General features: G+C 36.6%; 2 protein-coding genes across 7 annotated transcripts; one reads left to right on the top strand and one right to left on the bottom strand.

Annotated features, from left to right (window-relative positions):
* Positions 1-740: 740 nt before the first annotated feature.
* Positions 741-3521, bottom strand: LOC140813477 (transcription factor TCP4-like). Its single transcript, XM_073171958.1, has 2 exons — positions 1262-3521; positions 741-1145 (listed from the first exon to the last, which is right to left on the bottom strand). Exon 1 carries the CDS (start codon positions 2641-2643, stop codon positions 1306-1308), a length of 1338 nt encoding a protein of 445 aa, XP_073028059.1. The 5' UTR covers positions 2644-3521; the 3' UTR covers positions 741-1145; positions 1262-1305.
* Positions 3522-8139: 4618 nt separating this feature from the next.
* LOC140813490 (protein SEEDLING PLASTID DEVELOPMENT 1-like) lies at positions 8140-16469 on the top strand. 6 transcript variants are annotated; one of them, XM_073171974.1, is made up of 10 exons: positions 8144-8610; positions 8944-9158; positions 10305-10455; positions 11159-11350; positions 12516-12678; positions 12780-12988; positions 13061-13237; positions 13431-13553; positions 14276-14643; positions 16254-16469. In XM_073171974.1, the coding sequence occupies exons 1-9, from the start codon at positions 8200-8202 to the stop codon at positions 14582-14584; spliced, it is 1950 nt and encodes a 649-aa protein (XP_073028075.1). In that variant the 5' UTR covers positions 8144-8199; the 3' UTR covers positions 14585-14643; positions 16254-16469. The 6 variants fall into 6 exon arrangements, with proteins under 6 accessions (XP_073028078.1, XP_073028077.1, XP_073028076.1 ...); XM_073171977.1 differs by lacking the exon at positions 16254-16469 and having other exon boundaries at positions 8140-8610; positions 13061-13314; positions 14231-14340; XM_073171976.1 differs by lacking the exon at positions 16254-16469 and having other exon boundaries at positions 8141-8610; positions 13061-13314; positions 14276-14510.
* The last annotated feature ends 657 nt before the right edge of the window (positions 16470-17126 follow it).

The following is a 17126-nucleotide window of genomic DNA, read 5'->3' as shown; positions in this document are numbered from 1 at the left end:
CCAAAAGCGATTGTCACCATCTACATATAAGACAAACACTTCTTTTTTCTTTTCCCTTTTTTTGACGAGATAAAGCAGACACTTTTCTTTTCCTCCTTTGGTTATTTTATCCGGCTACCAATCATTCGAAATGAGAAGGGTAAGTTTTCAAGATTTTAGTTTGCTCATTGCCAAAAAGATCTTTTCAACCTTGTGTTTTAATGCTGTCAAACAATCCTTAAAAGGCCAAGTAACCGATGATGACCAATAAATTGACACTTGTATTGCAGGTGACCTGTACTTAAAGAGGTTAATGGTATCACATGAAATTGATATTCATTTTGCAACTGTGAGATACTGGCCGTATACTGCACGGATTGAAGGCTGAAACTGTTTGCTCCCCTCCCCTTTTTGAGCTCTCCCACTGATAATTGAACGGAAAATGACCCACCCCGTAATGCTCCCCAACAACTGAGAAGTGATGGAGATGTAAAGGAAAGGGGTCGATCCAACAAATCTTTCAGTGGGACAAGGGAAGGATGATGCATCAGTAGGCAGTAAGCTAACAACAAGAAACCACCAATGAAGTCTCTTTTTCATCCCAAATGACTGGTTGTTTCTCTCACTTGAGATGCTGAGATCAGCATCACCAGAGTTAAGGGAAGGCTTGCACATACAAATTCATCAGGCCTTTATCTATGTTGGAATGCAATATTGTCACTCAAACAGGGTCAGATTTTGACACTTATGCATCATCTCTATCAAGTACCGATCGATAAATAACATAATTAAAACAAGACTCGCTTATAAAGCTGTTACAAGTTTTGGGAATTAATAAGATAGCAAGCAACAAAAGAAAGGAACATCATCAGCATAACGAGTCTAACAAACTTGAAGTAAAGCATTTGGCATGGAATAAAATTGAGCTCTACTCGCTCATTCACACATTGAGTCATGAAATCAAAGCATAAAGCAAACAACTATCACGGAGTAGCAAACCGGGATGAAAAACTCTGAAAATAAACTCAGGATTATTGTTTGCCTAGTGGCAGGTTCCGTCGAGTTGGAACTCACTCAAACTTCCTCCACTACTTCCACATCACCCCACAGCCGAAGCTTTGGAAAATGACACGAGCTCTTGGTTTATCCTTTAGCAATTTGTAAGCCTGTAAGTGTGTTTGATTCAACAGTAAAATGTCATGAGTTCTAAACCAATTTCATTGAGGAAAATGTGGAAAACACTTGTGTTAGAGAAGTTGCAAAAATGATATGAGAATTCTACCTGTTAATGGAAGAAGAGAGTTACTTGATTTGGTGAGTTATAACTCAGTGACGAGAATCAGAAGAAGCAGAGGATGGCTTGTCAGAATAGCCATCATGCTCCTCTTCATCACCTTGAATTCGTGCAGGAACATGAAACCCGGAGAATCCACCAACTCCTGTGGCAAATCCAATGCCAGACATTGATGATGGATAAATTGGCAAAACTGCTGGATAATGGTGTTGCTGTTGATTGTGATCAGCAGTGCCAATTGATATTGCTGATGGGTCCATCCATGCACGAATCGAAGGTGTGTTACTGGACTGAAGGGGTCCCCTCTGTGAAGAAAACTGATTTTGGCCTAACAGCTGCTGCAGCAGCGGCTGTGGCGCTGGTGGTGAATTGAACAAGTATCCTGCAGCCGTGGCGGCTCCACCACTCCCAGCAGCACTATCTCCACCGGCATTCCAACCTGAAAACCTCTGGAAGCGATTGAATTCTGCCTGCTGCGTGTGGTGCTCAGGCCAACCAGTGGTTCCATCATACCCCAGCGGAATTCCACTCAGCAGAACTTGCGCTTGCGAATGAGCATGTTCTGTGTGGTGGCTGGGGTTCTGATGATGCTGAGGCCGTTGACTTTGGTGGTGGAGCAAAATTGGATCTTGGAATGACTGCAACGAAAGCCGTAAATCTTGGCTTAGGCCATTGTGTCTTTGAATCAAATTCGTAGCTGGGAAATTCTGAAACTGCATATCTGATGAACTAGGTTGTGCGGAAGCACCCATCGGAAAGAAAGACTTGATGGTATCAGCAATTGAATCAGAGTCCAACGAAGGAGGCAAAAAGCTTACACTTTGTGCATTAGGGTCATTCGTATTGCCTCTCTGGTGCAAGCTTTGCTGCTCATCTTCGCTTCCCAGCATCGTCATTGCCCTTTTACTTGAAGGGCCGGAAGTATTAGTGATCCCCAAATTAGCCTGGTGCACACCAAGCTCTCGTTGCTGCAGCTCTTCTTCCAGATTTTTCTGGTCTTCTTGGAGCGTTTCCTGGGATTCATCTTGTTCAAAAGTTGCATTAGGTGCCGAGGTGGTGATAGGGTTCCAGGCAGGCAGCTGCGCAAGCTCGTCGATGGCAGCTTTTGCCTTCTTGATGAGCCAATCCACGGCCTTGCTGGGGCGGTCATAGCCGAGGCGGTCTTGAACGTCATAGAATTGGATGGCTGTATGCGCGGCGAGGCGCACTCGGCGGTCCCTGGGGCCTTTTGCCGTGCAAACTTTGCTGTGGCGGTCTTTTCTGCCAATGGACCTCACAATGTGCCCGCCTTGTACCTCTACTATCTCTCCCCCAGGGTTTCTTGGACCTAATCTCGATGAGGTTTGGTGGTGATGGCTGCGCTCTTCCATTTTTTCTTCCAATCTTGCATGTTCAGCAGAAGGCTCCACGGATGATGACGAAGGGAAGTAAGAACGTTTATTTGGTGGTTGCGGGGGTGGTTGTGGCGACCCTGGTTGCTGGTTGTGGTGGTGGTTTGTGAGCTCTAATCTTCCATAAAGCGGTTGACTTTGCTCAAAAGGATATTGAGATTGCAAATGGGATGGTCCCGGCTGTTCATGATGGCGGAGGTGGCGGCGGCGTTGGTGGTTCTTTAGTGCGCTATCCTGTTCCTCCTCCTCCTCTTCTCCTTGTTCTACTACATTCCTTAAGATTGATGTGACTTGGTTTTGATTATGGCTTTGATAAAGATAATGGTGAGGATTCCTCTGAGGATCCAGGCTCAAACCCTTGTTGCTCTGCCTACTTTCTTGTTCCAGCTTTTGATTCAAAATACTTTTTCTTCTCAATCTGTGGCTTCTTCCTCAGTACATAGCCCCCCTTTCTGCTTTACCGTCTTCTCAATTTTCTGAATAATCTGCTCCTTCTGTTCCCCCCTGAATACCCTGCAAATCAACCTCCCCAATTCCATCACATTTAAACCATAAAAGCTATAGCCTTCAGAAGAGTTAGCCCACCGCTGTTCTAGCCTAACCCATATCTATATTTCTCACTTTACACTGCTTCTGACGGTGGGCTATACACTCTATTCTACTCTGCAATCTGTACCACCAGCAAGAAACTGCAGGATCAAAAAGAGGTAAACAGAGAGTGATAAATTATTGTCCACCACAACGAATGAAGCAGCAGGCTCAATCAAGAACCTCAACAGTAAATTTCGTGAAAATGTATAATTTTCAAAACAGCTGAAGTAAGAAATGAATGAAGAGAAAATAGAAAGAGAATAATTTTGGCTTAAGTACCCGTCTCTCTCTCTCTCTACCTCCCTCCCTCTCTCCTGTGAGATGGCCTTTGATGCCAGTGATGAGGGTAGGGTGGCAGTGTTTGGGTCAGAATGGAGATTAAATTTTTCTGTGTTATCATTAATGGGGCCTCTGTTTTTGTAAAGAATCAATGCCAACCCAAAAAACCCAATTTCGACATTCATTCACAGTTAAAAATCTTGCCTACTTGTTTCAACTTTTGACCCTTTTAAATATTTTTTCCCAAACTAAATACTCCTTTCTCTCCCCATTGGATAACATTTAAGATATATTTTTTCAACATTTGCTGCTTACTTAGAAGCTTCAGTCATATCATTGGTGTGTTTTCTTGCGGGAATGAGGTATAAATCCTCCAACGTCCCACCACCACCCCATATTGAAAGTGGCCTCTTTCACCCTTTTGTGGCTTATTGATGGGTGATGTGGCTTTTCCTACATCACCGGATAATATATAGCCATAAAGACTCGTTTCCAATATCGATTTTGACATTCGTAATCATCATAAATTTTCCTCCATTTATTTAGCAGCATAATTAACATAGCCAAAATTATATATATTTTTTGGGTATATTAATATCTGTTATTTAAAACGCTCTAATCTCCCACGTGACACCCTTCATCTCAATTTATGAATTCCAACACTTTTGGGTCAAGGGACTTCCGAATACTATGATGAAGTATATGCAAGTAAATAAAAACCACTTGATATATTTTTTTTGGTCATTTCGATATGCAAGTAAGCAACCATGTTCCTCCTGAAGACTCAATTATTTCAGTTTCTAATCAGATTTTTTTATGATTACAATTATTTATACGTTTATCAGATAATAATAATAAATAAATAAATATAAAATAATAATGATAAATTTTTTAAAAATACACTGATTTGTAATTTCACATAAAAATCCCAACTAATTTTTTTTTTTGTTGGTAATTTGGAAAGCAAGGGTTTCATTTATGTATTTTTTAAAATTAAAAAAATATAGTTTCATTTAAGTTTTCAGTTGGGAGGTACTGGGAATGATATGGAAATTGAAAATTCCATTTGTCCCACGTAAACTACGCATTGATTGAGGGTCGTTTTGTCATTTTATAAGAAAATATCAAAATGTAATATTTATATTTATATATATATTTTATTTTTATCGCATCTTGTTGCATTTTTTAAGATTAAAGTTTATTTTCCTCAACACGCTTATTACATCAATATCAGTTTATCAATATCCTCAACACGCTTATTACATCAATATCAGTTTATCAATACAATACTATAAACTAATTTTACATAAATTGTTGGAATTAATTTTTTCGTTTATTATTATAAGTCTTGCATATATATATATATATATATATATATATATATATATATATATATATATATATATATATATATATATATATATATCACTGTCAAATTTAGTTGGCTTTTGTCTAATGTAGTGTTAAAAATTTGATCGAATTTAGAGTTTGAATAAAAAGCATATATTATGAACGTGAGAGTGTCTTTTGGCTCTCCACATTCTTGAGTTAATTAAAAATTTTTGGCTCTTCATATTATTGAGTTAATGAGAAAATTAATTGAATTAATTAATCTAGTATGACTCTTTGTGTGTATTTTGGGACTTATAAATAGTGTGGTCATTTCCTCATTTCATCAAACATATGAAATCTTATCTCTTTCAAGCATTCTCTTGCATTTCATATTGTCAACTTTTCATTTGGCCTCCGTTACATTTTGGTGATAAAGCGAAGCTATGTTTTCAGTTCGTCGTAGTAGTGCCTCATGCTAAGTCACTGCTGGTTGTTCCGTTGTATCTTGGGAAACAGAAGTCAAAAATCCTCGAAGAACATACAAGAGGGGACAAATCTGTTTTAAGGAAACTGTACTTCATACATGCGTCGGTTTGGTTTATTTAAGCTTTGCTCTAATGTGTTTTCTTCACCATTTAGTTAACTCATTTTTACGAAAGTTTACTGTACTTTATCATTCGATATATCTTGCAACATGTAGTACTCACATTTATTCAAATAGTCGTGCCTCAATGGAATTTGATTTAGAAATTTGATAGAAAGCAAATACTTGAATTCCATTAAAAATCGACTACGTTTGGTTAGAATATATAATGTCCGAACTAGTCTAGTCAGTCTGAAATATACTCCGTAGCAAATCAATTTTTTTTTCTAACTGTTTTATCCGCTAGTCATGTTGATAATTGATATATGAGATAACGTCAAAATACTGAAACTCGCCATATTTTCATATGGTACATGAGGTATTAGTGTAATTTTTATAAAAGATTAAGATACAAGATTTATTTAATTTTCACAAGATAGAAGTGTGTATCTTCGATATTACAAAAGGATTTAATGCAGGAAAATCAAAATTATAAACATACTAATGATAATGGTACCAAATTTGACGTTAATGATGAGTATTTGACATAATTAATAATCAAGGTTTGATAGAGATGGAGATTAAGACTGATGCTGAGTTCCTAACGACAGATCTTATACAATGATTATAAATGATCGAATTGTTCCATCCATTTTTCATCACGGAAATTGACCACGTGGTATCGTCAATTTGCTGAATTTGTTTTACCAAATTTTTTTGTTGGTAAAACTTTTAATTATCCCACGACGATTGGATAAATAATCTGCGAGTTGTATATATGGGCTTGGACAATCCTCTCTTTTTGTCTTTGAGGTTGAGTTAGGTCCAAGTTACAATCTTAACAAAAACAAAGAGATTAATTTTTTTTTATCTCATCACAATCAGACTATGCTTTTTTGAATCCAATCGTAGATGTTATGTTAGTTATACCTCTGTTTTTGTTAGGAGGAGGTGATGGTTGTGAACGTGAATATGTTTGTGAGGATAATAGGAAGTGCTAAAAACGCGCATGCGATGGCTTCGCTTTATGAAATGACATGAAGTGCCTTGTTTAATATGTGCGTTCGACTTGTCTTCCTCAATGCGTCGCTTTCGTGCTGTGCTGTGTGGGAAAATGACGTCAATTTATGATCAACTCCAAAGTCTGTTGCCCGTCTCCCTTTATTCCAAGGCATCCATTACTTGACAACATCGCCCCACCTCGATCGACCAAAAAAAAAATAATTGTGTAAAACAAATAATATTTTTTAACCAAAAGATATTATTATGTCATTGATTCCGAAACTATCGATTTATTCCTTCAAGAAATAGAATGGACAGCACATTTGTGGAAATATCTTTGAAATAAGAATAAGAAACCAATAAATGAGGCAAAGTGACTCGGTGCTTACCCATTGATCAATTATTGTTTTCTATCGAAATCTCTTGTTCCAATTTCGACGAAATCCGACATCTGACGCTGACACTTTGAAGACTATTCCAATTTTCTCACTTCGAATGCTCACCTCATATGCATCTTAACTGAGAAATTTGGGAATTGAAAGAGTCGCGTTTCAAAGGAATATAATATATTCTTTAATTGTATTTTACTTTTTATACATTTAAAATTATAGAGTTTTGTTTTTATAAACTAGATTTTTTATAATTTTAGATATGATAGATTTACTTTAAAGATTTTATTTATTAATGAAATGCTTGTATTCAAATCTTGTAGGATTCAATTAAAAAATAAACTCTAAAGCAAATGAAACTTATAATAGTTAAATATATATGATGGGATTGAGAGAGAGAGGATAACAGACACCGTGGAAGATCAAGCACGAGAGTTGGTGATTTACATCGAAAAGATAAAGTGCTCAAGTCAAGACATATTGTTGTGTTGACGTGGAGTGTCAAAGATACGCGGACACAACACCTAATCACAGTGTTGATTAGTGTATTGTTTACCGAACAAAATTTCAGCTTCACAAACTTTGTATTTATGGTTTTGGTTATTTTAATTTATAAGTGTTTTGGATGCACTTTATTCCTTCATTTTGTTAGAGAATTAAGTTTTTCTTCATTCTTTAATTTTGATTTTATAAAATGACAAGTTTTTTTCTAGTGAATCTTTTCTCCTAAAGTAACGCACAAGTATACACTTGTGAATGATTAATTATGTCTTATTTTATTCATAAAAGTTTAATTGCATTATAAATTATATATATTTTTCTGTTGCATGTTCTACTATGGTGTTACAGCTCTACATACAAACACCTACATCTGATACACACAATCTTCATCTATTTAATACTTTTATATCAAACAGCTCTTTCAACATTGATGGAAGGTTTGTGTCTTTATCTCATAATCTCATAATCAAATATTTTCTTATAAATAAATATCTCATGTCATCAGATTTTTGAAAGCATCTTTTTTTTCGGCCCAGCGGTTTTTTTATTTTTATTTTTTATTTTATTTTAAGATGGAGAAGGAGTTTTGTTATGACTATGTTTTGAACCCGAGACTTCATTTCAAACTAATCTTCAAATATGGTAATATTTGTTTTGGGTATGTTGGACATGAGTAATTTTATTTTGGGCCTCAATTCTACATACAGATAAAAGCTTTATAATTTATACGCATTTGTACTTATTGGGCTGAAAATGGAAACACGGGCTTCAAGCCCAAATCCATCAGTTTATGTGAATTTGCTGGCTCCACAAATAATCTGGGCAAATAGAACTTCCCATGCCGGAACCTAAGTACCAATGCCGATGATTTGCTCTCCTCCCTTGCTCCACCTCAAGCCTCCCGTTAACCCGACCCGAATTCTCACCTCCCTCCTCTACTGCGGCCAATCTGTGAGAACTTTCCGCGGGTCGGGTATTGATCCGGCCCGAAACCTCGCGTTCTCTACTCGAGTGCACTCATTGGTACGCCAGTCTTCTTCTTACAACTTAACGTTTAATGATGAAGATTTTAATGTGGACCTGGGACGTTTGCTGGATATTTTACCGGAGGAGATGCGGCGGAAGGTGACCGAGCATCGGGAGCGCCGGTTTCTGATCGAGGTTGTCATGGACTTGGGCCGGAAGCCATTGGCCAGGTTTCCCTCGGGGGATTTCGTGTTGTCAGACCACCCGATAACTGCGGAGGATATTCAACGCGCAACTTCACAGGTAAGCTGATGCTTCCTCTTTTTTCTTTCTGGGCGAGAACTTTCAGTTCATGCTTTTTTGGGTTTTCCGAGATTTTGATAGTTTGTTCTGGTCAGTGGTCACGGCATGTCATTGATGTACCTCGTGAACTTGGCTTTGTTACGGGGGCAGTTCATTCCCCTGGCTTTTCTTCTTCATTTTCAGTTTTACACTGATTTCATTATTGATTATAAACTTTTATTTATTCTGGACATCACGACATGTAGCTCAAGAAAGAGTGAAGATTTTTTCCCATACCACACGATGTATTAGCGAAATATTACAGTTTGCTGATGCTGACCTTACTTGTCACAGGTTGGTGATTTCGCAGTGGATAATAGAGCAGGAATCAGCAGAACCTTGCACCGCATCAGTGCAATTAGAAATCGGAAAGGAGTCATAATAGGTTTGACTTGCCGAGTTGGTCGTGCAGTGTCAGGAAGTGCCAACTTATTGCGTGATTTGGTCAAGGAGGGTGCTTCCTTGTTACTTATCGGGCCTCCAGGAGTGGGAAAAACTACAATTATTAGGTCAGTACCTCCATATTTTTCAGAAAGGTTTGTTTATTTTCCTTTTAATATAATTAATGTGCGTGTAAATCCTTGAATTATGAGATCTTTTACTAGAACCCACGTTTATCACAATTGACTAATTGGAATTAACCATCAAATAATGATTTATATCTCTCAATGTTGAAGTTTTCAGGCGATCATATATGAGTTTCGTTTGTCCATTCCTTGTGAGCTGTTTAAATTAAATGGATCACACAGTTTATAATAGAAATGAACATACACGATTGCAACAATTGCTCTCTGTACTGTTGATTGTTGTTTGAAAGTTAATAATTTCTATCAGAATTCGGACTACTGTAACATTCTGTTTAAGTGCATTGCGTACTTTTGTCACTTAATATGATTAACCTCTTCTGATGCATTAATTTTTCGCACATGCTATTCAGCTAGGAAATGGGAATGCTTTTAGAGGCTATCAGTCTTTTGCCTACTCAAGCATCTGTACTTGATCTTAATTCTTCGTGATCAGTGATAGGGCTCCACATGTCATTCTGTTGGTGAAAACAAGATTGTTGAACTGGGAATTTTTTCTCTAGTCAGATCAGTTACCGTTCTTCAAATAATTTATTTTCCTTTTAAAAAAATGTTCTCTCAAGAAAGTGAATAATTGTTCTTACTTTCCTCCTGCGTCGGCGATCCTCTCCGTTCTATCTCTCTCTTTTTCGGAATTCCTTGATGGAGGACTAAACTTGGTTTAGATTACAAATACAATTCGCCGAAACCTTTTTTTGTTAGAATCAATGTCGTTATGAGGTAGAAATTAGAATGACGAGTCTTTGAAATTCTGTTACTCGCTTTTATTTGGTAGAAATTAGAAGGACTAAACCTAAACTGGGTTTATATTACAAATACAGTTAGTTTTTATTAGTTGTCTTTGAAATTCGTCCACTGACTCTTAAACAATTGTAAAAATTTACCAGCCAGTCCATCTATCTGATCCTAAAACAGTGCTTGGGATATTTCCATGTTTCATGGCTGAAAGTGTATGCTGGCACACAAACTTAATATGCTTGAAGCAAATAGAAATTGATTAAGCAGAAATTTGCTTGCTAACAATTTAGTTCAAACATGAAAAATTGTGTCTGTTCTGCTCTTGCTTTTAAGGGACATAGCTCGCATGCTAGCAAATGAGTATAAGAAGCGTGTGATGATCGTTGACACCTCCAATGAAATTGGTGGCGATGGTGATATTCCTCATGCCGGAATAGGCAGTGCTCGTAGGATGCAAGTGCCACATTCGGATGTACAGCATAAGGTAATGAAATGTGTTTTGATTCTATGGCCTAGGAAAATAACAAGCCTGTTCGAAGAATGTCTCACTCCGGGACACACGAATTTGATTTTGAGAGAAAGGGATATCTTAGGTCTACAAGAAGGACTATTCATAAAAGCGCGTTCTTTCCTGTCTTGAGGTTGTCTAATCATCGATTCAAGGATTTGGATGAACATCTGCTTCCATTTTTTTGGAAGATGATTAACACCTGTTTTTGAGATGCACACGATTTGCTAATTCATTAGGATGTCAAAATTCCGGTTCAAACTGATAATTAACTGTGTAGCTTAGTTTGTGAAAATTTGATGAAATACATTCTCTCAACTGCCACTTGGATTTTCTTTAAATAATAAATATAATGTGATTTTATTAAGATGCAGCAATGAGAGTGCTAAATTTCATTTGTTGAATTATTGTGAGAATTGGAAGCATGCTTTTTGGATAAAGTTTGTTTTGATTGAAGGATGAATGACATCCCAAGCTGACGAGCTTAACAAGTTTAGAATACTTGAGCACATTGTAACTGGTAACCACATGAATACTTCACATCAAATGCTTTGTTTTCTTCATTCCACCGCACTCTGCTATCTCTAGAGTTCAAACATTATATTTTCTAAATGGCAGTTTTCTTGGGCGAAAAAATATTTCAGCAGAGATAACATTTGAATATTTCTGTATTTCATAGGTGCTGATAGAAGCTGTTGAAAATCATATGCCCCAAGTAATTGTGATTGATGAAATTGGCACAAAACTTGAAGCTTTGGCTGCAAGTACTATTGCTCAACGTGGAATTCAGCTAGTTGCAACTGCTCATGGAGTTACTATTGAAAATTTAGTAATGAATCCTGCTTTGGAGATGCTTGTTGGAGGAGTGCAGGTAATCTCCGATGAACTTGAAGTAAAATATACCCGTCTTCTGTTGATGCCTATGATTTTATTTGGCTACCACCAGTGGTAGAAACCGGATCAGAATTTCATAGGAAAATATCAGGGACCACAAGAAAATGGGATATCCTGTAGTTTTGCTGCGAATTCCTGTTGACAAATGCAGAACTTTTTTTTATGGAATCACGGATGGGAATTCCTACTTATTTGTTCATGTGGATGTTTGACGCGATAAGCTAACTAATATTCAGGAGTCTCGAAACGTTGTAGCTGAAGACATATTCATGCTTAAAAACACCTCTGCATTTGATATCCACAAACAATGTTTGCTGGATTCAAGAAAAATTGATTTAGAGATCACAAAATCTTCATCAAGGTCTCAGGATATGATGTCAAACTGTTTCTTTTTCCTTCATATGAGGACACTTCATACGTGCCTGCAGTCCTCAGCCCACCGTAAATGAAAATGTAAAGTTTGTTGTCAAGCCGCTTTATCAGAAACTTTTAGAATTTTGTCTATGCCCGTTGCCTTATTACTATTTTTGTATGCTTACTCTTTGCAAACTTGATTGAAAGGCCAGACCATATTGTTGCTGAAAATTATAATTGCATAGTTCTAGAATAATTTCAAGCACATAATACATGTTGATGAAGTTTGCTTAAGGTTATGCAACATTTTGGGCTTTGAGTGGACTTTACCACAACATGCGAAAGATTTTTTACTTATGGAAAACGTCAAACTCTCTGGAAAGGGCCTCACGAAATTCTGGAAAATTATTCTTCATTGCATAATGTGGTCTTTATGGATGGAGCGAAATAAAAGAATTTTCAGCCAGGTAGAAGACTCCTGGGAAAACTTATGGGAGAAAATCAGATTCAACTTAGCAAGATGGACGATTACATTACCAAAGTTTCAACATTTGCTTTTGTCAGACTTAGTCAGGGATTGGTGTTTCTTAACATTATGACGAGTTAATAGATTAGTTTTCATTACTTCATTTGTGGATGGCTCATCCACTTTTTCTGTAAACCAAAATTATCTACTTATAATAAATTAATAGTTTCTGATAAAAAAAAATGAATGAGCCAGAATGCCAGATTTACAAGATCTTTCTTTGTTTCGGTACAATGTCACATTATCCCTACTGTTTCCTCAGAGTGTGACGTTAGGAGATGAAGAGGCAAATCGAAGAGGTGTTCAAAAAACTGTGTTGGAGAGAAAAGGACCATCAACTTTTAGTTGCGGGGTGGAGATAATTTCTAAGACAGAGTTACGAGTCCATTGTAATTTAGAAGCAACAGTAGATGCTGTACTTTCAGGTTCTTTTGGTTTTATTTTTACAAAGATGTTTGTTACTTTTTACATTTCAGATTTATGGTACCATCTTAAATGTGTTGCTATTGGTATTTTGATTTGGTAGGCCGTAATCCTAGATTTGAGTTTCGGAAGATAAATGTAGGAGATGCAGTTGAACCAGGGTTAATAAATAGTAATTTATCTGAGACACAAGGTCAAAGTTGGATTCAACATATGCCAGATACGAGTGATAGTAAACCTTTCTCTGAGGACATGATCTCAGACGAGAATTCTGGCGAAGACAAGGAAGGTCTCTGTATATTTCTCTATGGGGTAAGAACCATCACATTTATCTTCTGAAATCCTTATTGTACATGGAACTAATACTGCAAGCAGGTGTTATAGATATCAGAAGCAAGTATGGTTCAATGTATGAAACAGTTGGAGATAGATGATACCTTCGAATATACTGACAACATGAGTGAAGCGGATGTGTTGATCGCATTACAGTCCAAGTTCAAGAAGAACTCTCGGCTTCAAGCTGCTGCTAGATCTCGAGGCATTCCCACTTATATATGTAAGGTGGAGATAAAAAAGAGATCATGTAGCATTTTTGTTTTTTCTTGCGACACACGACAATGGTTACGGCTGAAACTTAAGTAAAAACCTTATTCTTATCTCAACTCCTGCCATTTTTCTCTGGTAAATCACTTCTTACTCCTCTATGTATTTTGTTTGGATTGTGATTTTCTTCTCTTTTTCTTTCTCTCTATAGACAAGCTCGTTGGCTCAGCTAACCAAGACAATACAGTCTTTCATGTCTGATTTTGCTGATGGTCTTGAAATTTTTGAATCCGAGACCAAGACGAATGAGTCAGAGAAAATGGATGCTTTGGAGGTAAACTAAATTTACGTTTCCTGATATACCAAGCTACATGCATGTGTTGGTGCATAATGATAAAGCTTGTTTCTAGTTGTTATGTTCACAACTGAAGTCTTCTTCTATAAAGAATTGTGCCTAGGAAAAAGGAACGAGGATAAGTTTTGGCTTCTACCGAAACTGATATTTGGTGGGTTCTACCAAAACTGATATTTGGTGGGTTAAAAATGTGAGACAAAACCAACAAAGCGAAAGCAAGTGGGCTGTTTCCTTTAACGTCAAGAATTTTATGTAGAAAATCAATCTCGACAAGTTAATAAAAAGAGTTCAAATTGTATGGTGAACTATTCTTTATGGCTTTGACTGGAAATTTAGTTACAGTATGATGGAATAAATTTTAGATATCTGGCAACATATTCATTGCCTTGTGGATCAGTATTGTAAAATACCGATGAACATTCTTTCCTGTATGTCATACGGTGTTTAAGTAAAATGATGACTGGAATCTATATGCATGAAGAATGACTGGTGCTTTGAGCTGAGTTTTGAAAATATAATGTACAATAATTCACGTTTGAGAACATGCACAGGGACAAAAGGGTTTCTTGTGCTTTGGCAGCATTAATCATATACGCTCATAATCTATAAACAATGAAGCTTATTCATTGCACGGAATCGCATTTTAATGGTCGTAGATATACCTTTGTTGACGCAAGAAATTGATGACTTCATATGTGAAGGAAGCAAGAATCGCAATTGAGCAAGTAGTGATTCCGAAAGGGGAACCTGTAGATCTACTTCCCCGCCCATCAAATATCTTGTTGCTTCAGAAGGATCTTATTCATAAGTACAAGCTTCCATCAGAAAGAGTTGAATCTGAGACTGGTGTACGGATGCGAATCCTCCCTTTACAAAGTAAAATAGATGATGATATCCCTGGAAGTGAGGATGATGATGATGCTAAGAACATTGGGCTGTTACATGGGATACATGACGAAACCAATGGGTCAATCTTCTTTGTGGATAGATTACCGTTCCTCCCTGACTAGAATGAGGGTTGCTTTTGACCTTTTCGTTTGGATCAAAGTAGAGAACTACAAGAACACAGGTATGGATTACTTTTGTATGTATCAGCTGGTCTCTGCAGTATTCCAAAGCTTTATGGTCCGCATCTCCTTTTTCCAACCATTTTTTGGTAAATGACTGTATTTTTCAGCCAGACTCTTCATTTGTTAACATCTTAAATTGATCCTCTTTTCTCATAGCCACTTTATGAAAATTGTTTCTTATAATTTAAATAGCTTCCGTGGAAACTAAATTTCCAAGCCACTAAATTCTGTGTATATTTTCCTCTCGAGTTGTTCTGTTATGACTTATGAGTATCCTTCATGAACTACACAAAAATTGTGAAATGGTTTTTGACATACGTTACAAACCAAGTCTTTTGAGTTAGTTTCTTGTATTAGACGTAAGTTCTACACTTTTACTTGTTCCAATGAAAATTGACATCGAAAGGGTGATATGAGAAAGCTTACATTGTGCAATCTTAACGAAGCACACTATATTTACATAATGGGCTGACTTATGATGCATACTAATAAAACCGAACAGATTGTAGGTTTGAGCAGTGAGAACAAACATTTCTAGTTTTATAAATTCAGTTTCCTTTCGGTTTTTTGTACAATTCTGAAGACAATTTTAAGTAACAGGATGAGCATAATATGGCTTTAGCTGCACACTACGTAAAGAAATGGAGTACTTTTTCAGTGTTAGTTTGAATGTGCTACATCTAATCAAGTCTGACTTAAGTTCAATTATTTTATTCTTAGTTGGTGCTCTTATTTTTCCCAATTGTGGCAATATGTGGGAGTATTGATTTGTTTATATCCTAATAGTCAAATCTTTTTAAGGAGTCTATTTGAATATGTATATTAAAAAGTAAAGGATAACATTATTATGTGTTCTTTGACAGCTGCATCATTTTATTCATTCCCCATTCTAGTTTCATTGATAATTGATAATACATGTATAGACATGAAGAATCAGTGATGTATGCAAGATTTATGATAACGGAGGTTACTTAGTTTTAAAACAAAAATATACACGTGAAATTTGGATTACAGTCCCTAGCTCAACTGAAGATGGTCATTATCACTTGAATTAACCATAAGTGATAAAGTTGGGCATTGTTTTATTACCCTGAGTAATAGTCATTTCTGTGGTGGGGCTGCCGCATTACACGGTTTTTGGGGATATTGTATAGGAAGATTGATGGAAACATGGGAGACCAACTCCAAAATCAGTTGAAAATTGTTTAGGCAGAGCCAGCCGCACAATTTTGCCTGTTTTTTAAAAGCGTGCATTCGAATACTAGTTTTCCATGTCAGCTGTCAGCCCCTTACCCCAATCGTTCTGTCACTGGACAAAAATTTCAATAACTCATAAACTTCTCAATGAATCAAGTTCAGCTACATGATTGTTTTGATTATGAAGATTCCTCAACATTGCTATTCTAGTGACTTTGAACTTGTTTAGGCTAAACCCATTTTCCAGATAATATGCGTGCATCGTTTCACTTATAAATTTATTTCAAGAGCATGTATTGCTCATCTATACACCGGAAATAATAGATGAATACCATTTAAAGATATTGATCATCCAAGAATAGTTAAATGGATGTTTGTGGCCTGTTATCAATATATATCGATTCTTTTTTAGGTGGTGGGAAATCATGGTCGGCATCCACATTAATATCCATTCGAGGCCGAGGTTGCTTGAAATGCCATGTGATTTATTAAAGATGCACATTTGGAGACTTACTTAATTTCTTTAGGTACTCTGTGTATATTGTAAATCTGACGCATTGTTATCATGTGAATATATATGTAAGTGATGAAACCTTCGTTTAATTCAATTCCAAGTTGTGATTGAGAGGTGCTCATGGAAAAATTTGTTTCATTTTGCACGCTGTTGCAATGGGTTTTCTTTTCTCGATACACGGTAAACCCTGAAATTATAGTTGAGGTGTGGTAGGCTTGACGGCATAGTATATTTTGTATTGCACAAATAATTTACAAATGAAATAGAAATAGTAAATGCTTTTACTCATTTCATTGTGTTGCACTTAATAGTAAAAGTACGAAAGCTTTTCTAGAGCACTCAACTTTTGTATATAAACAAATGACGTGAGAGACTGATTAGTTTAATCATACCATTAGTTTATTTCTAACATCGTCACCTTAGCTGTCATCCAATATTTATGGTGTGGAACTAATGGGTATTGTTATTTATTTATTTATTTTTTTTGTCTGTGTCCCTTTCGACTCTTGGGACGCCAGGAACCTTTATTCTTAATCGGTTTGATGTACTGTTATTTATATATGATACGATTCAAAGGGTCGAGGGGACTATTCAGCCGTCTCGCGTAAATTCTTTTAACTCTGAACTACTTGCCACCTGATTATGAGTTTGGCCGTCAAAATATGTTTTTGTGGCATAATGGGGCAAGTGTAAGTATTCAAGGGTCGAGGTCGAAGTAGAACATCTCGAAAAGAATGGTATTCCAGAACAACGAGAGATTAGGAAATGAAG

Source organism: Primulina eburnea, chromosome 15 (assembly GCF_022965805.1).
Source record: "Primulina eburnea isolate SZY01 chromosome 15, ASM2296580v1, whole genome shotgun sequence".
Taxonomy (NCBI): domain Eukaryota; kingdom Viridiplantae; phylum Streptophyta; class Magnoliopsida; order Lamiales; family Gesneriaceae; genus Primulina; species Primulina eburnea.
This window is presented reverse-complemented; position numbering and strand designations above follow the sequence as displayed.